Raw genomic sequence first — 22,661 nt, forward strand, 5'->3', positions numbered from 1 at the left:
GTCATCATCAACAGCCTGGTTACGCCCACTGCAGGGCAAAGGCCTCTCCCATACTTCTCCAACTACACTGGTCATGTACTAATTGTGGCCATGTACCTGCAAACTTAATCTCATCCGCCCACCTAACTTTCTGCCGCCCCCTTGCTATGCTTACCTTCCCTTGGAATCCAGTCCAAAACCCTTAATGACCATCGGTTATCGTCCCTTCTGATTACATGTCCTGCCCATGCCCCCCCCCCCCCCCATTTCTTTTTCTTCATCTCAACTAAGATTACATTACCTCGCGTTTCTTCCCTCACCCAATCTGCTCTTTTCTTATCCCTTAACATTACGCCCATCATTATGCACCCATTACACTCATTACACCCATGCAGTAGTAACACATAAATACCCAAGAAGCTGGACGGGGAAACGGCGCCATGGTAGCTCATTTGGTTAGAGCGTCGCACACCTAATGCGAAGACGTGGGATTGTTCCACACCTGTGGCAAGTTGTTTTTTCATCCACTTTCATTGCCATTATTTTTCATTTCATTAATTGGTAAGTACAAGTAATTTCCCCTAAGTTCGGCTTTGGTGTCATTATTTGTTGGCTTCTTATGATCTGATTAATAAAAATTGTGCCCCTCTGTTAACCTCCTTTCTTCTCGCTCATTACATAACGAAGGCCTTGAATCCGGCAACATTCATGTCTTCAGGGAGCACGTGTGGGTTTATTGACCCCTTGCTTTCACCCAAAAAGATAACGTACCCGTGATCGCTGCGATAGAAAAGATGTTCCATATTCGCCGCCAAGGTTTCCGAGTGGTGGCGCGGGTTAACACTTCCAAGGTTAGTTCTAGTAGCAACACATAAATACGCAAGAACGTGGATGGGCAAACGGAGCCGCGGAAGCTCTACTGGTTAGAGCATCGCATGCGTAATGAGAGGACGTGGGATAGTTCCATGCCTGCGGCAAGTTGTTTTTTCATGAGTTTCATTGCCATTATTTTTTATCATTTCTTTAATTCATTTAGTAAGTACACGTAATTTCCCCTATGTTGTCCTTGGTGTCTTTGTTGGCTCCTTATGATATGGTTAATATAAATCGGACCCCTCGGTTAACCCCCTTCCTTCTAGTTCAAAAGGTAGCGATTTCTTTAGGACGGAACGGTGTTGCCATCCGTCACCACGCGGCTTATTCTACCACGTTATATTTTTCACGTAGCAGTTACAGATAACGCAACGTACAGCTGCAAGCAGTGTGCGCGCGATCTTAGGCTTGCTTCCTTTATAACCAATAATCAATCTAAAAGAAGACCACCTAGATAACGCTCAACATTTTGTGCCGACGGAAGAGAAGGTGCAACGAATCTCTACAGTCGCATTGACTTATCGTGACTCAGGCAAACGAGATTAAAAGGACTACGATATGCCTCAAATGGGCAAAATACCGCAATGCATGCCAATCAATGATGTAATTTCTGTTGCATCAGCAAGAGCGCAGCAAACCTTGAGCACAAGCGCTTGTGCGTTGAAAACTCCTGCAGATTCCCAGTGTGACTCTTGCTCGAACAGAAGTCGCCTTCACGAGAGACGTGCGGTGCATTCAGACTATTGTGGCTGTGATGAAACAAACTTGTTAGCACCTCTTTTACGGACACTGCGTGCGCTGACGTGATCGATGCCAGCCACGAGGTGGCACTGGTTCTGCGCTTCACTGCGACAGTGAAGCCAGCCACTGTCTGTTCCACTGTCTGTCCACACGAACAGACAGTGGAGATACAATGCCAAGAAATACCTCGGGTAACAGAATATAAATACCTTGCTCTATGGACAAACGAAGGCAATAGATATATGGAAACACAGGAAAAAACCATAACAGTAAAGGCGAAGAGACATGCAGCTATAACCAAGGTATGTGGAAAGGTGCAATGGTTCCAGGACTTACTTTTGGAAATGCAGTTGTTTGCATTAAATCAGTGGTACAATCAGGACTCGACGGGAGCCAAAGGTCAGTGGGTCGCCTCGCATTAGGCACTCACGGGAAGACAACAAAGAAAGCTATGCAGGGTGACATGGGCTGGACTAGTTTTGAGGTGAGGGAAGCTCGCAGTAAAATTGAGTATGAAGAACGGCTGAGGAATATGGAAGAAAGTTATTGGGCTGGGAGGGTGTTCAGGTATCTGTACAGGAAAACCATTGATTCACAGTGGAGGAGAAGAACTAGGAAGCTTACCAGCAAGTATGCGCCCTGTATGGTGGGCAACAAAGCAACAAAGAAGGTCAAGCGGAAAGTGCGAAAGGCTGAAATAATCTCATGGGTGGCGGCAATGAAAAATACACCTGCCATGAGTAACTACTTGAGAGGAAAAAACGAAATCAGGAACAAAACCATTTATGATAACCCAAAGGGATGCTCATTACTTTTCGAAGCGAGATCGGGATGCCATAAGACACGCACGTATAAAGCGAGATATAAGAAGGAAGAAGAAGCATGTGCTTGCTGCGGTAAAGCTAGGGAAACGACGGAGCATGTTTTATTGGAATGTGAAGACGTCTACCCAGCGGTCGATTTAGGCACCACTGGCCTCCTTGAAGCGCTTGGGTTCAGCGGGAGCAGTGGTAAAGCAGATATGTCCGTAATAGGCATTAGTAAGAGGTGATTGGAGGATTGGTGGAAGAAAAGTAGGGAAACGACAAATGACGGAGACGTACAAAAGCACAGTTTGCAATAGGGGATCAGAAAATTTGGGCGTGGTAGTTCATAGTGTTTTCTTTTTCTTTTTTCATTGTTTAACCTAGGTAGGACATTAGGCAGTATAATAGCAAGAGCTTGCTGGCGCAACACACCGCCCCGTTCCGAAGCGTACGCTCATGACATCCATCCATCCGACTGCTGCTCACGCTCGTAGGTCCTTGTAGAAGGCCAGCGCTTCCACACATCCAACCATGCACCCGAGAAACGCTTCGGGCACGGCTGCACCACTGGCCTCGTGACGTGGCTGCCGGTGGTTCAGCGGCACCGACGTTTCACGCGGTACGAGCCCTAGCTTCGCTCCTATTTTATTTTGTTGCTACGAAAAGTTTGTGCACGAGCACCCAATGTGCTCAGAACCTCTCAACGTTGTCCCGCTGGCAGGGCTCATCGTCGCCCTCTGTCGGCCGCTGCTTTCGTTCGTCAAGGCTGGCGCTGAGCGTCTCAGGCAGCAGGAACGGAGCGCCCACGGCCCACGCTGCCAGCACGACCGCGTATGCCACTGGCAGCTGTCGGCCGAGTGCGACGCGGGCAAACGGCTCCAACGATGCGGCTGCCCAGCAGACGCACTGGAATGTGCTCACGCCCAACGCGCGCACGCATGTCGGGTACGACTCCTGCACGTGCAGCATGCACAGCAGCACCTGGAATAAAAAGGCCAGGCTTTCGATGTGTGTAGCAGGTCTCAACATATGTCGCCAGACTAGCGGATGTCATCACAGCTTTTGTTAGAGCAAGTTCGTCCGCTGCCACCACCATTAGGACTTCTTAAGATTAAGACCGGCAGCTGCATCGTTGTGAATTCATATTTTACGAACAGCACATTCCGCTATGCGCTACATGCAGGGCAGCTAGTATAGTAGTTCTGATATTTATAAACGTGAGGCCGAAAGTCACTGATGGTAATTATCGTCAAAGTGCAAAGCTTGTGCTCGACGGTGAGGCTCTCGTACTAGCGTTTCTTGAACGCCGTTTTGCCGAGGTGCTTGGGCGCGACGCTCTCCGCATACGCCGTTTTCTATTCTGCACATACCACAGAGGAAGGAAATAAAACTCGGAGGGCGTATGACATCACTCAGCCAGCCTCTTCAAGCCAACCTCCTCTGTCTCCGGGGCACCCACCTGCGCGAGGGTTCCCCAGAACAAGGTGGCCGGATAATTCGAGTGACTTATTTCTGTAGTAACATTTAGCATGCTTTTACGAGCTGACAACCGCCAGCTTCGGACCTATCAAGTTCTCATCCTGTACCGTTTTGCCATCGCCAAAAGATACTTGTATTTGCTTTAGATTTGAGTCATGATGCTTCTAGAGCAAAGTATTAGCAACACGTGGACGGGCTTTTCCAGTTCCATGCTTAGTTTTCTTAAGGATTAGGATTAACAAGAGCGGCTGTATCAGCTGGACATGACTGTAAGAGCTTACGGCGCTATGTACGGAAACCAAATCTGAGAGACCATACATTACCAGCACTTGCTTGAGCGATCATCATGATGTTATACATCACCAGCAGCATCAGCAGATCTCTATGCCCCCTGCAGCTTCGAGGCGTCTCCCAGCGATTTCCAATTACCCATCCCATACAAAAATGCATCCTTGCTTTCTTTAGACGTCTTTTCAACTTTCTATTAAATTCATTAACATCCTATGTAGTTGTACTTCCTATTAACGCATGTTACAAGAAAGTTGGTTGGCTTTCTAATTACTTTCGTCTGAAGCAACTTTGTTAAAACAAAGTTTTAAAAAACTTGGTAGGCTTTGTTTTTATATTTTTTTGAAGAACGTGTGTTAAAAGAAAGTTTTGAAAAAGTTCGTTGGCTCTGTTTATACTTTGGTATGAAGAAAGTTTTTACAAGAAAGTTTTGGAGAAGTTGGTACGCTCTGTTTTTACTTTTCTTTGAAGGAAGTTTGCTTCAAGAAAATTTTAAGAAAGCTGGTGGACGCTGTTTTTGCTTTTGTTTCAAGAAAATTATAAGAATTGTATTCCCTTCATTGATTTGTTCACTTAATTGTGGGATAAAGAAGCATAATATGCAAAATTGGTAATGCAATAATTAGTACGAATACCACAGTGGCATAGTGATAATTCCTTCCTGCAGTTTAAAAGAAGGGAATGATAGGGGACTGAATAATGTTTGGCTGCGTATGGGCATATAATCAGTAGAAGCAAAGGTAAAATATTATTGCGATATTATCGGTAGATACCCGAGAGACGGGCCGCCGCGAGAACGACGACGAAGTGGATATGTGCCCTTGGCGCGAGTGACTGTCGGCCTGGCGCTCTGGCTCCAGTCCAGTGTAAATAACCTGTAAATAGCCTCTTTCGTCTGTGTCTTTCTACACGTAACATTCTGGTGGAGGTCACCGATCCCCGTCCTCGCCACGGAACCACGGAGTGGTCGGTACATCGAGCTTGTCACCATGCCTCCCGGTGACGAGCCCACCTCTGCAACGGCTTCGGCTGGTTCGACTGCTTCAATCGTCACGGTTGCTCAACATCGCGACCCTGGTGTGTTCTCTGGCCTGGAGGGACAGGACGTTGACGAATGGATCAAGCTATATGATCATGCCAGCGCTAATAACAGGTGGGACCCAACAATTATGCTCGCCAATGTCATCTTTTATCTTGGCGGCACCTCACGCGTGTGGTACCAGACGCATGACTATGAGATAAGCAGTTGGGACGCTTTCGAAGAAGAGCTACGGGAACTGTTCGGCGACCCCATTGGCCGCAAGGTTGCCGCGAGAAAGGCTCTTGCGTCTCGTGTTCAGACATCTACAGAGCCGTACGTTTCATACATCTTCGACGTCTTCGCTCTATGTCGCAAAGCTGACGATGCTATGTCTGAATCAGATAAAGTGTCCCATGTTCTAAAAGGCATCGCCGACAACGCCTTTAATTTGCTTGTTTTCAGCAACGTCTCGACAATCGACGCCATCATTAAAGAATGCCGTCGCCTTGAACAAGCCAAGAGCCGCCGTTTCACGCACCACATCACGCGGCTACCCAACACCGCTGCTACGTCGACATGTGAGGATCGACCGCGTCAGGCAACCATATGTGACGACGTCACCCGTATTGTTCGCCGCGAGCTCGAGGCCGCCTATTCGCGAACTTTCTCCACGACGCCTCCCGATCCGCCAGCAACCACGATTGCCATGATTCAGGCCCTAGTCAGGCAGGAACTTGAGAATATGGGTCTGAACTCCGTGTGTTCAACATCTACACCCAGCGTACCCCAGTTCTCTACCGGCTCTCCTCGTCCCCGACAGTCCATTTCTACCACATCTCGCCGCAACCCGTCCGAATGGCGTACCCCTGATGACAGACCAATCTGCTTCCACTGCTGTCGCATCGGCCACGTCGCTCGTCACTGCCGCAACCGATGGCCACCGCCTCCGGACATACGCCGCCACTTATTCCCGCACCTCTGGACCTTCTGTTCCCTATGCCACCCGCCATGAACCCACTGCCGCTGATGCCCCTGCTCCCAACCTCCGCTACAGCCGCTCGCCCTCACCTCGACGCCGTCAGTCTCGTTCGCCCCAACCCCGCCGGTTCTCTTCGCCGCCTATCGCCTCCCGGGCCCAGCCGGAAAACTAGGCACTGCAGCTTCTGGAGGTGAAGCTGCATTGTCGACACTGCCCTCAAATCGTCTGCTCACGTTAAACACGAACCAAAACCTTCTTGACGTTGACGTTGATGGCTATCCTGTCACGGCATTCATCGATACAGGGGCACATCTTTCTATTATGAGTGCTGCCTTCCGACGACGACTGAACAAGCTCCTCACACCAGCGTCGGCACGCGTCGTCCGAGTTGCGGATGGCGGTACTGTGCCTATCATCGGCATGTGTACGGCACGTGTTAGAATCGCCGGCCGCCACACTCCTTTCCTCTTCACCGTGATTGCTCATTGCCCCCCCCCCGACCTCATTCTCGGCCTCGATTTTCTCTCCGCGCATTCTGCTCCTATTGACTGCTCTGCCAGTACCCTTCGCCTTGAGTTGCCGATTCTCGCAGAACCTTCTGACGCACCCCAGTGCGGCATACGCCCCACCGGCTTTATTCGCCTGCGGCCAAAATCGATAGCCTATATTGAACTCTTGTCTTCCCCACCAGTCCCTGATGGCGAGTACCTGGTCACTCCTCTGCCCGACATTCCACTACAGTATGACGTTACCGTGCCTCACAGTATACTTACTATTACTGCGAACCGCACTCGCATACCTATCTTTAGCTTTGGATTGGCAAAGCAAATTCTACCGCAAGGTATTTGCCTTGCCAACGTTGATTGTCTTGGCGACCATCCCGTGGCAGCGTTATCAACCGATGCTTCTTGCGAGCTTAGCAGGCCCATCGTGGCAGCCTCGGCCGCCGATACCAAGATACAGAAAATTGTTGCGACGGACCTGTCTTCTGCGCAGGCTGAAGACCTTTACCAAGTATTATCGTGCTACAGCGATATTTTGAACTTCGACGATCGCCCTTTAGGCCAGACGCTCGCGGTTAAGTATCGGATTCTTACTGGCGATGTTACTCCTATTCACTGACGACCGTATCGAGTTTCTGCGTCGGAACGCCGAGTAATTCAAAGCGAAGTCAACAACATGCTAGACAAAAACATCATTGAGCCTTCTTCGAGTCCCTGGGCGTCACCTGTATTGTTGGTTAAAAAGAAGGATGGCACGTGGCTCTTCTGTGTAGTCTACCGCCATCTGAACAACATTACTAAGAAGGACGTCTACCCGCTCCCACATATAGACGACGCCCTTGACTGCCTCCACGGTTCCAGCTATTTATCTTCTATCGATCTTCGTTCTGGATACTGGCAGATTGCTGTTGACGATACGGACAAAGAAAAAACCGCGTTCATCACACCTGATGGCCTATACCAATTTAATGTAATGCCGTTTGGATTATGCAACGCCCCTGCCACCTTTGAGCGTATGATGGACTCCTTGCTCCGTGGTTTCAAATGGTCCACTTGTCTCTGCTACCTCGACGACGTCATCGTCTTCTCGCCCACGTTCGACATTCACCTTGAGCGTCTAACAGCTATACTTGATGTATTTCAAAAGGTGAAGCTGCAACTTAACTCGTCGAAATGTCGTTTCGGCGACCGCCAAATTACTGTTTTGGGCCACGTCGTTGATGCTTCCGGAGTACAGCCTGATCCCGACAAAACTCGTGCTGTCCGAGACTTTCCGGTTCCGAAAACAGCCGCAGACGTTCGAAGTTTTGTCGGGCTATGCTCGTACTTTCGTCGTTTTGTTCAAGATTTTGCGGCAATTGCTACACCCCTCACTAATCTTTTGAAGAAAGGTGTACGATTCTCGTGGGGTACTGCAGAAGCCGCCGCCTTGTCTCGTCTCGTCACTCTTCTCTCCTCACCACCCATTCTCGCCCACTTCGATCTTGATGCCTCTACAGAATTGCGTACATGGCGGTCATGGCGTAGGTGCCGTCTTAGCCCACCGTCAGCGTGGCCAGGACCGCGTTATTGCTTATGCAAGCCGCCTCCTCACACCATCGGAGCGCAACTATTCCATTAGGGAACGAGAATACCTTGCTGTAGTCTGGGCGGCTGCGAAGTTCGGTCCTTACTTCTGCGGTCGCCCTTTTTCCGTAGTCGCTGACCATCATGCTCTCTGCTGGCTCTCATCCCTAAAACATCCTACAGGCCGGCTTGGTCGATGGGCTTTGAGACTACAAGAATTTTCTTATTCTGTGGTCTACAAGTCTGGCCGCCTGCACCAAGACGCTGACAGCCTGTCGCGTTACCCTGTTGACGACCCTGACTCCTCCAATATTACCAGTGCTGCTTGTGTATTCTCTGTGTCGCAGCTGCTTCATTTCGCCGACGAGCAACGTCGTGGCGCCAACATCAGAGGACTCATCGGCCGTTTTCAACACTCTCCGGCCGACGCCACTCTACGCCTCTTCGTCCTCCGCGACGGTACTCTGTACCGTCGTAACCTTCATCCGGACGGCTCTGAGTTCCTACTTGTCATACCTAAACACCTCCACTCAACCGTTCTAGAAGAGCTTCACGACGCACCAACGGCAGGACACCTCGGCGTATCTCGAACCTATGACCGAGTACGTCGCCGTTTTTTCTGGCCGGGCCTTGCCCGTTCCGTACGACGTTCCGTCCCCGCTTGTGAACTTTGCCAACAACGCAAGAAGCCTTCCCAGCCCCCCGCGGGTTACCTGCAGCCGCTCGACATCCGTGCCGAGCCCTTCCATCGTGTCGGCTTGGACCTTCTCGGCCCATTTCCGGAATCTACATCAGGGAACAAGTGGGTTGCAGTCGCGGCTGACTACGCGACCCGGTACGCCGTAACACGCGCTCTTCCGACCAGTTGCGCAACTGATGTTGCGGACTTCCTCCTACATGATATTATTTTGATGCATGGTGCTCCGCGTCAATTGCTAACAGACCGTGGCCGTACGGTTTTGGCGAAAGTCATTGACGACATCATGCGTGCCTGCTCCATTAAGCATAAATTTACTGCCTCCTACCTCTCCCAAACGAACGGCCTCACTGAGTGTTTGAACCGCACCCTTAAAGACATGCTATCCAAATACGTTTCCGACGACTACCATGACTGGGACCTGGCTCTACCTTACATTACCTTTGCATACAACTCTTCCCGTCTCGAAACTGCCGGCTTTTCCCCGTTTTATCTCTTGTATGGCCGCGAACCGAAGTTACTGCTAGACACCGTGCTTCCGTCCACCACAGCTTCAACTAGCGCTTATGCCCGTGATGCAATCGCCCGTGCTGTCCATGCTCGTAAACTTGCGTGCGTTCGTCTAAAAGGCTCTCAAGACAAACAGAAGCGACGCTACGACCTCCGTCACCATGATGTCCATTTTGTGCCCGGCACCCTCGTGTAGCTTTGGTCACCATCGCCTAAAGTTGGCCTTTGTGAGATACTGCTTTCCTGTTATACCGGCCCATATCGCGTGCTCCGCCAAGTGACCGATGTCACCTATAAAATTGTTCTAGCCACGCCCACTACGTCCTCCGGTGTGACAACCAGTGACATTGTCTACGTCACCCGACTCAAGCCCTACAACTCTCCACGTGCCTTGGATATTTAAAAGCACCGTGAGGGTGCTTTTGCCGCCGGGGGGTAGTATTACGAGATTATCGGTAGATACCCGAGAGACGAGCCACCGCGAGAACGACGACGAAGTGGGTCTGTGCCCTTGGCGCGAGTGAATATGGGCCTGGCGCTCTGGCTCCAGTCCAGTGTAAATAGCCTGTAAATAGCCTCTTTCGTCTGTGTCTTTCTACACGTAACAATATATTTGCCCGCCCGGCAAAACTGTCTATTTAGGATGTTTCGTCTACTCTAAAAAATACTATTATGCATTTGAAGTTCCTTTACTTCTCCGTATGAGGCAGAGACGCTACCTCTTCTCTATCTAAAACAGTGGAACTGTTGGACTTCTTGAGGTATTGTAAGGCTGTTTACTTTTGTTCGCGACGCTTTCTTCCTTTTTCTTCTTTTTTGACATAGGCTTGTTAAGAAACCTTACCTCTACTATTGCATACAAATTATACACAGAACTTGTCTGTCTCACGAATGCAGTACCTGCTGTCGCTGTTAGAAGCGTCTTTTTTGTCATAACTACGGGTAATCGCCCTGTTGAGATTGGCGGTAAAAGGGTAGTATGGGCAGCACGCATCCCGTAAATTGTTTGGGCGCCGAACTGAATGATTTAAAATTGTCACTTGGCTGAATACTGAAAGTTGTGCACCTAGCACGACCATACCTGTTTGTTTACGCATGCGTGCAAATAGTACGCTTGTTGCACTTGGGCCGAAGCTCCAGATGCTGAAACACGCCAGCCATCGCCAACTTTGGTCGTCGTTATTCCTGACGCTAATAGGAAATATGGTTTCACCAATTCAAGAAAGCACATATTCTCGAAAATACGACACTTAGCGCCATAGGAAGCGTGTATCTGGGCGGTGATTATGAACTTGTGCTCCGTAGGTGTGAAAGAAGCCCGCAGGCCGTCCACCATTGCAGGCTGACGGAGCTGCACGGACGGTGCGCTGATTGGTTCCTGTTCGCCAACTACAGTTTGTTCATGGTTCGGCTTAAGTCCCTGTATATGCTTTATAAATAAGGAAGCCTACCAAGTTATGTAAGCCCAACAATTGGGGCCTAAATGCTTGCCCTCCTCCCAGCTACACCTTCCTTTGAGTAACAAAATCTAATCTCGGAGGCCGTGCTTTTGCAAGCTGCATGCGCCTGAAGCGGTATGTATTTTATCGTAATGTTTTCTCTCGCAATTATTTAGAGAGAGTAAATCCTTTCATAGCCTTTTCCAGGGCAGCAAACAGAAAATGTGTTCCAAGGCAGCAAACAGCGTGCGATCATAACGAAGGAAGTTTCCTACAGTGCCTACGCGCTGCATCTTTCTATCGCAAGAGCTACAGCATCGCTCGTACCTTAATCTGAACTTTTCGCAGACGCTTCGAGCAACAAGCGCGCACAAATAAATGTAAATAAAGGCGAATTTTTTTTTTCTTTACACACGTGCGTTACTTCGCAATTACTCATCCAGTGCTCCTACATCAACTTCATTGCTCACATTTAAAAAACGCACTCGAGCAGGCTCAGCACATTGCGAAGCGTGCTTGTATCGGTGCAGGACATACAAAATACCGAAAGTAGAAATGAGTTCGCGATACAACAATGCTCTAGAACAGGATTTTGAATTCATAAACGAACCAAAATGTTTGGTTAAGCTGACCTGCCAAATCTCTCTGTTCCACTTGTTGAGTCAAGCGGAAGGCGGACGTCTGTTAAAAGGTGGAGATATGGATGGTACATAAGCAGGATGGTTCGCAACGTTGTTTTTTCTGTTACTAACGAAGCGGCGGCTGCAGATGCTTGAGTTTTCGCATGGTTACCACGGTCCTCCGTCACGGCTACGCAACACAATTACAGAACAAAATTATCGCACTTTCTCATGCGAGCCGCTGTGTTGTGGGGAATGCAAGTAATCCGATTACCCAACAGGTTGAACGGCCCGTATCCAGTGCTCTCGCATTTCCTCTTCATACGATCGCGATGGAAATCGGTAAAACTGAACGTTGTTATTCCGTCCTTCACGTTCATGGCAATTTACAACACAACAGTAGCGTCGATTGCGGCGTTTCTTCGTAGCACGCGGAGCTACCGCGCTTGCCGTCGTTTCCGCCATCAGTCTGAAATATGAGCCAGCAAGCGCTTTATGGCAGTTCGGCGGCGCGTCCGACTAGCGTAAAAATTCATAGCTCTCTGTCTGGGTGTTAAATGCACAAAACACTCGCAATATGGACCAAAATCTAGTTAAATCGTTCTTTCGCAGTCGCTAGCTGCATAGGCAACTTAGCAAGGGAGTCGGGCTTCGCGCTACTCAATTACTGGCTCTTCTCACCGGCAGGTGGCGCTACGCGTCTTGCGAAACTCCAGAGTCTGACGTCCATAAGGCGGTAGTTGAATTATATATTAGAATTGCCTAGACAAAATGTGCTCCTTATCGCGTGCATTGACCATCTCAATACCTTCCGGACTCGTGTAGCGCCATTAGTTTGCTGTGTGTTTTGTGTTATCCACCAGTGTCTACAGTGAGTCCCCTAATACAGCGGCCGTCCGAGCTGCCTTTCTTCTGCTGATCTGCCGGCCTACGCTCTCTTCAAAAGTTGGGTACTGGGGCTTCAAATCATAGTGTATGGAAGACTTTGTTGAAGGTTGTGCTTTTGTGGAGCTGGGTTTCAGTGGAAGTTCTACTGTGCTTGCGCCAGAAAAACGTCGGTGCCATGGTACCTGTGAGACGAAGGAGTGTTTGGTGACTACGTTTTGAAAGGTAAGCAAGTATGGCGCTTGCACGCATTCTTGAAGCTTATGGTTCATGTGACGAGCGTCGTGTAACTAGCTAGAGCAGAGTGCTTTCTGATCGTAGGTTGCCCACGCTGCTGGGCTGATTTAGCAAGCAATTTCACGAAAGACACCTCTGATGTTACAGCGTACTAGTATTCTTCTGTGATGTATATGCTACCCGCCTTGTCCACTATGACTGAATGGGCACACAATTATGAAAACACTGAAAGTTGCTGTTTGCTCGGTAGTTTCCCGCAAGTACAGCACTTGTGTAATGTATACGGTGGTGTGTCATGGGCTTCGGGCTTTGGGACACGATTGCTAAATGTGACGCTTGAGCAGCTATAACCTTGTGTGAAGATTTTTGTATCTATACAGTTCGGTTTGGAGGTCTGCGTCGTGAGAACCTTTGTGTATTTTTTATGTTATTGAGTGTGTTCGTGTATTTGTCTATGTTGCCGAGCAAATATAGGCCGATATTACCATAAGAAGGTTTCTTTTTATTCGGGACATGTTAAGCAGACGCTGGCTTTTATTGCATATATATATATATATATATATATATATATATATATATATATATATACACACAAGAACAAAAACGTTTCTGGATCCGGGACAATATATACGGTGCAGTAGACGCGTAAATGAAGCGATTGATTGACGGTTCGGCCGGGGTCCGGCCTTCATCACGCTGGACCGCTGCCGAAACATCAATAAATCGCTTCATGCGCGCGTCCACTTCACTGTATATATATATAAAGCACAGGATATCAGCTCGTGCAATCGAAAGTAAGGGCAGTGCATAAAAAAGAAAGGATTGCAATTGTGTAGCAATACTGCCCACTCGGTTCTATACCTCCCTTGTCGCTCACCGCTAACGGCTGGCTGTTCCAGTACGTAGCATGGGCTGGGGTGTCGGTCAGACCACTAAGGAACAGTGAAAAAGAATAGCATCGCTACAAGATCGCGGCCGAGCTTTTGTAATGCTTTTCATGTGCTCAGTATTTTTTTTCTTAATCCAATACTCTGTTTGACTATATATTTGAGTTTTTCGGAGAGCGTCCTGGGAGTCAGTTGTTGCTGCTGATTTCGTTCTTTTCTGATTTCATTCCTTCCTGAAATTTCGCCTGTTACAAAATAGCACTGTAACCTCCTGAGATATACCGAAGAGACATTTGTACAACCAGACGCAGATTGACGCAGTTGGCTATGTGAGGCATGCGTTGCCATTCCACGTGACACTGGTAAACAACAAATTTCAAACTTCACAGTTCAATAAATAAGCATTTCTTACTGCTGAAGGCTATGCGGATTCTGGAGGCATCCCTACAACCGGTAGGAACCTGCTGCACTGCTGGATGCTGGTGAGCACAGCGATAAAGCACTTGGTCTGCGTGCTTTCACAAAGGTTCGTACAAAACTGTCTCTACTTTGTCAATTGTAGGATACGTTGGTGTAATATGCAATCATTTTACTTCATGGGCCATTTTCAGTATTTTAGTGGCAGATCACTTGAATTTTATCTTTTGGTGATCTGGAGTGCCCTCAGTTTAAGCAACTTACCAAAGTAGCCTCCTCTTAGTTACATAAAATTGGGGGGCTTCAATAATAAGGTGTCATATGTAAGTGCCGCGAGGCGCCGCTAGAAGATCGGAACGGCCACCCTAGCTCCATGAAGAACAAAGAAGAGGAACGGGTGCACGAACAGGGCGGCACTAGGGCACGCTCGCAGTGTGCGAACCAGGCGGGCAGCAGTTCTGAGCTCCTGGGCTGAACGAGGCGAGGGCGCCTGCCAGGCGAGACGTCCGTGGCAAGGTGGGGAGCCCAGCAGGGATGTCCCAGGGCTTCTGCTGCCAGTGCTCGAGACGCTGGCTGACCCGAAGGCCACCGGTCCCTGAGCTGCCGCACCTGAGCTGTGCCGAGCAGCGTTTCAGTCTGGCACAGATGTTGCTGTGCTAGACGAGGTCCTCACGTGCGACCGCCGCACGTGGACTGCGAGCGGGGTACGAGCTGGACACCGAGGTCGTACTGGACGTGCGACTGTAGCACGTCGGTCACGAGCGGCGTCCGAGCCGGACATCGAGGGCGTGTGGAACAAGGCTGGCTGCTACCGCTGCGGCTTTTTGGCGTGCCGAGCCCGAGAACCGTGCTGAACGTAGCCTGAGCGTGTCGTCGTCACAGCCAGCACGGGTTAACGCACGGTGCCGTGACGACCGAACTGTGAGCCTCGCAACCCGGGACTGTTTCAGCCCGTTTATTCCAGTGTGCTGTGTGTGTGTGGACACACTGACTGCTCTTAAACAGCTATCAACTCTCTGTATATATACAGATTTTAAAGGTTGGTTTGATTTTTATACCTCCACATAAATGACTCTCTTTCTTCCGCATCACTGCGCACTAGTAAAAGTGCCGAATAGTCCTTAACTCCACATAAGGCATTGTAGACTCCATACAGGCTCTATGTTAATTTAGCCAAATCGCCTTTCTAAGAAACTCGTTGAGATGCATAAGGTGTCCAGACATGTATCATTTTTCTCTTTCCGTTATGCAGTCTCATGTAGTTGAATTCTCGTAGTATTGCGTTTGTGCTTATATATTTCCTCCCATCGGCCACACTAATGTATTGCATACCATACTTCGCCCCCTTAAAACATTTGCATAAAACAATATATTTTGTAGTTTTATTAGGTAGCTGCTGAATTCCTAGTCCCAGTATGAGAGTTCAATTCCTCAAGCTTATAACAAATCATTGACCTTTTAATGTTAGAAGCTCACTAGGAGTCCCAAGTGCAGGTTCGCTTCAGGCTGCAAACGGGACTACTTCATACATTACAGACATTTGAGGTAGCAACGTACTATAGGAAACTGCTTAATCATATAACTATCAGCCCAGCGCAGTAGTTGCAAGCCATACTATGACAGCACAGCTAAATGCTAAGCATTCGCTGTTACATTGCCGTATTTTTTTCTACATTTCTTTGCCCTTCTGCCACTCGCCGTGGTTGCTCAGTGGCTATGGTGTTGGGCTGCTGAGCATGAGGTGGCGGGATCGAATCCAGGCCATGGCGGCCGCATTTCGATGGGGGCGAAATGCGAAAACCCCCGTGTACTTAGATTTAGGGGCACGTTAAAGAACCCCAGGTGGTCAAAATTGCCGGAGTCCTCCACTACGGCGTGCCTCATAATCAGAAAATGGTTTTGGCACGTAAAACCCCAAATTTTTTTTGCCCTTCTGCCTTTCTACATTTCCTTGCCCTTTTGCAGTTGGCGTGGGATACAGCGTGGTATTTGCAATTACTTATCTGTCATTCGAATAATTTATTTTACTTTCCCTCACATTTACCAAGATGTCTCAAGGAAGCTTGCTTAAAGCTCAAGCTGGCCTGCACTTAATTTTCTAAGTATTCACTTTTCAATACAGTGAAATTATTTGTTGCACTCTTAGTGAATTGAGGTTCGGTACTGCGAATAATGCACTCTAGAACGCCCAAAGAAAAAGTGTTCTACCACCGAAATATATGGTTTAGGCAAAAAGTGTCGTAATGATTTCGCACAAAAGTGCTATCATCGAGAGTTTGATGGAAGCTTGTCTGGTCGGGATGAAACATGACAAAGAAAGACATAGACTAACCAACTGAAACATTGAAAGCTACATATTTTGGTTTGCATCCGAAAGCCTTATTCACATTGGGGCAATAAAGTAGATGTGCCTATGTAAGCAGGTTTTAGCAAGTGACGCAAGCGGCGCGCATAAGACAGGGAGAAGATTCCTTCGTTTCGATAAGCGTGTGTCGTGTTGTGTTTCTAGGGGCCCCACAGGTACAGGCGTGGCTCCCAGTTTCTTTGCTGGCCAATTATACTAGAGTTCATCCAGTCAGTATTGTACTTAATCATTGCTTCGTGCTCTGCCAAAGCATTTGACTCCACAAGTTGCCATTTGCTTCAACCAAAGTGATTTTCAGCTGCCTGTCTGCCATAGTTCAAGCTAGCGAAGCAAAATACAAATTTACATGCACATTATACTTGCACATTATACTTGTGAGTATAGGGCAAGTAATTGTGGAACCTTTCTGTAAAATTACATATAGATTTCTTTCATGGCGCAGTCTGTGCATTTAATTTTTTCAGTCTGCAAGCAAGAAGATATAGAATTTCGCAATTACTGCTTGTGAAATTTGTTCATAACTCTGTTCAATATGGAGAATTTCTTCTAAATACTTGTTCACCAGTAATCTGTTGAATAAAATGTAGAATTCTTTTTGTAAGACACAATACTTATGTCCATTCTATATGTAGCTGAGTAGCCCAGACAGCTACGTTTACTACTGATGAGTTTACTGTTCATAAATAGAAGTAAATTATAGTAACAAGGACTGTTTGAAGGACCTTTCAAGTCCGTCAAGTTGTATACTGCATAAGTGATGTCATCGCATTTATTGACAGTTAGGCATGTCTGCCTGAAGCCGTTCTAAGAAGCTTGAATATCCTTGCTGCAACTGATTTATAACTGATTTACACAATTGTATGATTCCTACATGTAACAGGTGCATATTCTGTGCAGCACTACCACATCATTCGCTTTTTGGGTGGTGTTCCAATGCCCCCAGTGACGTCACCCCAATAGAGGCCTTGGGCTTCAGATGTGCAAATGTCCTCCTAAGCATGTAGTGCAAGGCAGTCAATTAAAATCTTCACTTTCATTGCAGGTCAATTGAAGCTCTTGTGCATGACTGCTGCATAGTGTCCCGTCCACATATATTGACACAAAGCATCAGGCTGTTTTAACAATTTTTGCATTTTTCCTCCCTTAGGCTCACAGCAAGGCATCTTATCACTACGGGGATATGAAGAAATGAATTATAGCATTTTACGTGCCAGAACAACTTTCTGATTATGAGGCACGCCGTAGTGGGGTACTCCGGAAATTTAGACCACCCGGAGTTCTTTAACGTGAGCCTAAATATAAGTAGACGGGGTTTTTCGCATTTCGTCCCCACCGAAATGCGGCCGTCGTGGTGGGCATTCGATCCCGCGACCTCGTGCTTAGCAGCCCAACACCATTGCCAGCAGGCACGTACCCAGGATTTTTTTTCGGGGGGGGGGGGGGGGGGGGGGTGGGCCCAACCTAAGGTAACTTTTCTATGCAAATGAGGGGGTGGGGGTCCTTTACTAGTACAAATGTGAATAACGCCCACCATTCGCCATAGAACGCGTAAACCCACAAAAGAGAAATGAAATAAGGTGTATTTTACAGGTACGCCTGTGCGATACACCTCTCCTTTACTTGGCAAAGAATGAACCACGCCAGATGGACTTGCGCAGGAAGAGCACTGCCAAGAACAAGTAAAGAAGTGAAAGTGTAAAATAAAGATTGCTTTAGTAGAATATAACTTTAAGAACAGTAGCTAGCAACAAAGGCACACGGACCGCGCGGAGTTGTGTTACTCGGCCATCCAATGACAGAAGCAAACAAAGTCGTCGTAATGCGGCGTTTTCAAAATGAAGTCGTACTTGATACCTCCGGAGCGCCTGCTGTTCTTCAAAACTTTTTTCATTGGCGGAAACAATGAGGTGTGCAACAGACATGGACAAAATGTATCGAGTCTGAGCATTTCACTCTTCAAAAGTCTGCTGTGCAGTTTATTTCGCTGCTGAACCTGTTTTACTCATGAAATTTCACTGCCAACTGAAGTGAAACTTCACAACAAATAGTTGTAGCGAAGCAAGCACGTTATTTCAGTTCAATAATGAATTACGCATTCGCCATTCCACTATAGTAGGCGAGGGGAAAGGTATAAAATTACACGCTAATAATTTTATTTTTGTAGTTACCGCCTTATTTGGGTAACAGAAGAGGTTTGAAGTACGAATTATTTGCAGCCTCGCGGAGGAACAGTGGCTGGTGGTTATGAGGGCGTGGGCGGGGCCTCATTGCAGACTTAAGAGGAAGCTTTAGCTCGGGTGCTCCTATCTAAATACATGAGAATTCGTTTTTCTCAGGAGAATTCGTTTTTCTCAGCAACAACTGCACCAAATTTCACAAGATTTGTTGCATTTAAAAGAAAAACTTAAACTCTAGTGATTGCTGGTTTCGAATTTTTGCTTTATGTTGTAAATTGTTTAATAAAGCATATCAAATATCGAAAATTTTCAGAGAACGAGACTTTCAAGTTTACAACTATGTCTTTCGGTAACGAAAAATGATATCACAATTCTGTGAATTGCATCTAATAGTACACTTAAAGCGGGCAAAGGCGTTGTTACATATGAATCCCAAAAAGTTTAGAAATATGATAATACAACTTTTGCAGAACGCTTGTAAACAACGTGAGAAAATGTTTATTGGTAGCGCCTAATGCGAAGGCACAGCGACCGGGAACGGCGAGGCAGCCCGAAGCACTGTCCAAACGGACGCCAGCAATCAACAGCGCGAGCGGAGACGAGCCGCGCGTTGGCGATGCGGCTGTGCCGCGAGGCGCGCCTTCTTCTTCACAATCTCCCCCCGGACAAAAAGAGCCATCCTGGCGCCTTAAGAATCGGGAGGTAGAGGGTCGTGGTAGGGCTTGAGACGCGAGACGTGGACAATGTCACGTCCACGCCAGCGCAAGTCTTCAGGTGGTGACAGGGGCTCAATGAGAAAATTCACCGGGTATGTTTGCTCCAAGACTCGGTAAGGCCCTTCGAATTTTGGGACGAGTTTCGAGGAAAGCCCCGGCGTTTGGAAAGGGACCGACAACCACACAAGAAGGCCTGGAGCGTAGGTGGTGTTTGCAAGCGTGTCGATGCGGTTTTCTTTCTGGCGCTGCTGTTGCTCTGCCGTAAAGGAGCGCGCTAGCTGGCGGCATTCTTCGGCTTGTCGGGCGACGTCGGACACAGGTAGACACTCGGAGGCGTCAGAACGGTATAGAAGGAGCGTGTCGATGGTATGCGTAGGCTCGCGGCCACACAGGAGGAAGAAAGGTGAAAATCCCGTAGTTGCCTGGATCGCGGTGTTGTACGCGAACGTGATGAATGGAAGGATGCGGTCCCAGTTACCATGATCAGATGCCACGTACATAGAGAGCATATCACCAAGTGTGCGGTTAAATCGCTCTGTGAGCCCGTTAGTCTGGGGATGGTATGCCGTGCTTGTCCGATGAATAATGTGGCATTCCGAAAGCAAACTTTCGACGACTTCGGAGAGGAAGGCGCGACCTCGATCGCTGAGGAGTTCTCGAGGTGCGCCGTGTCGAAGCACGAAGCGATGTAGGACGAAAGAGGCTACATCCCGCGCTGTAGCACTTGGTAAAGCAGTAGTTTCGGCGTAGCGTGTGAAATGGTCAACAGCAACTACGATCCACCGATTGCCGTCTGGCGTCATAGGAAGCGGGCCGTATAGGTCGATGCCGACGCGATCGAAGGGTGTGGCAGGGCACGGGAGCGGCTGCAAGGCACCAGACGGGCGTAAAAGCGGCGATTTGCGGCGTTGACAGTCAAGACAGCACCGAACAAACTTGTGTACAAAATTGTACATGCCGCGCCAGTAGTAGCGGTGGCGAATTCGTTCGTACGTCTTGAAGACTCTGGCGTGGGCACACTGCGGATCGTTGTGGAAAGCGGCACATATTTGAGACCTTAAGCTGCGGGGAACTACCAGAAGCCACCGACGACCTTCAGGAGTGTAATGGCGTCGGTGCAGCAGCTGCTCACGAATGGCAAAATGAACTGCTTGGCGTCGGAGGGTTCGGGATACAGCGATGGTCGATGATCCAGAAAGATAGTCGAAAAGAGAAGCGATCCACGGGTCACGACGTTGTGCGGTGACAAAGGAGTCCATGTCGAGAGATGACACGGAATATGCGGAAGTTGTTCCGCAGGCCGAGTCTGGAGGTAAAGGTGAACGAGACAAGGCGTCTGCGTCGGAGTGTGTGCGTCCGCGGCGGTATACGACGCGAATATCGTACTCCTGGATGCGTAGTGCCCAACGGGCTAGGCGGCCAGTGGGATCTTTCAAGTTGGCGAGCCAACAAAGCGCATGATGATCTGGGACCAAGTCGAATGGGCGCCCGTACAGATATTGTCGGAACTTGCCAAGTGCCCATACTAAAGCCAAGCACTCTTTTTCGGTCACGCTGTAATTGGCCTCAGGCTTCGTCAGCGTGCGACTCGCATAGGCGACTACGTACTCGGGGTAGCCCGGCTTTCGTTGGGCGAGGACGGCGCCGAGACCGACCCCGCTGGTATCTGTATGTACTTCAGTTGCAGCTGACGGGTCGAAATGGCGAAGAATAGGTGGGGAGATGAGAAGACGACGCAGCGTCGCAAAGGCGGAGTCACATGCAGGGGACCAGCAGGAGAGGGCGGCGTCACCGCGTAGAAGCTGAGTCAATGGCGCCATGATCGATGCGAAATTTCGAACAAAGCGCCGGAAATATGAGCATAGGCCCACGAAGCTTTGAAGTTATTTGATGGTCTGAGGCTTCGGAAACTCAGCGACTGCTCGAAGTTTTGCAGGATCGGGTAGAACGCCATGCTTGGACACAACGTGGCCTAAAATGGTAAGCTCTCGCGCGGCGAAGCGGCACTTCTTGAGGTTGAGTTGAAGGCCAGCGTTCGTTAGAAAGGTCAAAACTTGTCTGAGGCGGAGCAGGTGAGCAGGAAAATCAGGCGAGAAAACCACGACATCGTCGAGGTAACACAGACATATAGACCACTTGAGGCCACGCAGCGTGTTGTCCATGAATCGTTCAAAGGTGGCAGGGGCGTTACAAAACCCGAAAGGCATCACCTTAAATTCATATAAGCCGTCAGGTGTAATGAATGCGGTTTTCTGGCGATCGGCAGCAGCCATCGGGACCTGCCAGTGCCCTGAACGCAAGTCAAGGGACGAGAAGAATTCTGCTCCCTGAAGACTGTCGAGGGCGTCGTCGATGCGCTGCAAAGGATAGACGTCTTTGCGCGTTACCTTATTTAACCGACGGTAGTCGACGCAAAAGCGAATAGACCCGTCCTTCTTGCGAACGAGAACGACAGGAGATGCCCAGAGACTGTGCGAAGGTTGAATAACATGACGGCGCAGCATATCTTCGACTTGCGTGGTAATGACACGACGCTCTTCGGCAGAAACGCGGTACGGTCGTTGACGTAACGGCTGATGTAAACCGGTGTCAATGTAGTGCTGCACTTCCGACGTGCGGCCCAGGCGAGGTTGTGAAACGTCGAATGAATTTCTAAATTTGTGCAGGAGATCAAGAAGGTCGGCGCGTTTGGCAGGTGTGAGGGTATCGGCGATGGCATTCGAGAACGCATCCCTGGACGTTTCCTCAAGCGCGGACATCGAAGACCGTTGGCCGGAGTCGACATCGAAAGAGTCTCCAGCGACGTAAACCAAAGACGAAGAGTCGAAGAGTTCCACGAAGCCAAGGCATTCGCCAACGAGCAACGTAATAGGCGCACAGAGGGGATTGTAAAAGTATATATTGCTGCAGCCGCCAGCCATGTCAAGCGTCGCGAAGGGTAGTGGGAGAGATTTACGGCTCATGAAGACGTCGGACGGTGTGAAGAGGACCGTTGCATCAGCGATGGCATCGCAAGAGACAGGTACGAGGGCGAAGGAGCCAGGTGGAATATCTGTGTCCTCGCGCACGGTAAGTTTAGAAGGGCGGTTGCAATCTTCGTCCAAGGGTGCGTCACAAGGGGAAAATTCAACTTCGGCGCGTGCGCAGTCGATCACCGCTTTATGGCTGGATAAGAAGTCCCATCCGAGGATGACGTCATGTGAGCAGGTGGGAAGAACAATACACTCGACGATGTAAACAATGCCGTGAATAAGCACACGTACAGTACAGGCTGCGTGAGGAGTGACGTGCTGCGCGCTTGCCGTACGAAGCGACTGTCCAGAAAGCGGCGTGGTCACCTTGCGCAGCGAACGGCACAGTTTGGTGGCTATCACAAACGGCTGCGCCGGTATCCACAAGAGCGAATGCAGGAACACCTTCTACACAAATTTCGACCACGTTAGCAGGAGAGGCGCGAGGACTTAGACAGCTCGAAT

General features: G+C 48.9%; 1 protein-coding gene across 1 annotated transcript in view; it reads right to left on the minus strand.

Moving 5' to 3' along the window:
* Positions 1–2,587: 2,587 nt before the first annotated feature.
* LOC126535817 (solute carrier family 22 member 16-like) overlaps positions 2,588–22,661 on the minus strand; it is a 63,548-nt gene continuing 43,474 nt past the window's right edge. Inside the window, exon 3 of the mRNA XM_055072505.2 lies at positions 2,588–3,380. Coding sequence (XP_054928480.2) covers positions 3,090–3,380 — 291 coding nt within the window. The 3' untranslated portion in view covers positions 2,588–3,089. The remainder of the gene's footprint in view (positions 3,381–22,661) is intronic.

This window comes from Dermacentor andersoni, chromosome 3, assembly GCF_023375885.2.
Source record: "Dermacentor andersoni chromosome 3, qqDerAnde1_hic_scaffold, whole genome shotgun sequence".
Classification (NCBI taxonomy): Eukaryota; Metazoa; Arthropoda; class Arachnida; order Ixodida; family Ixodidae; genus Dermacentor; species Dermacentor andersoni.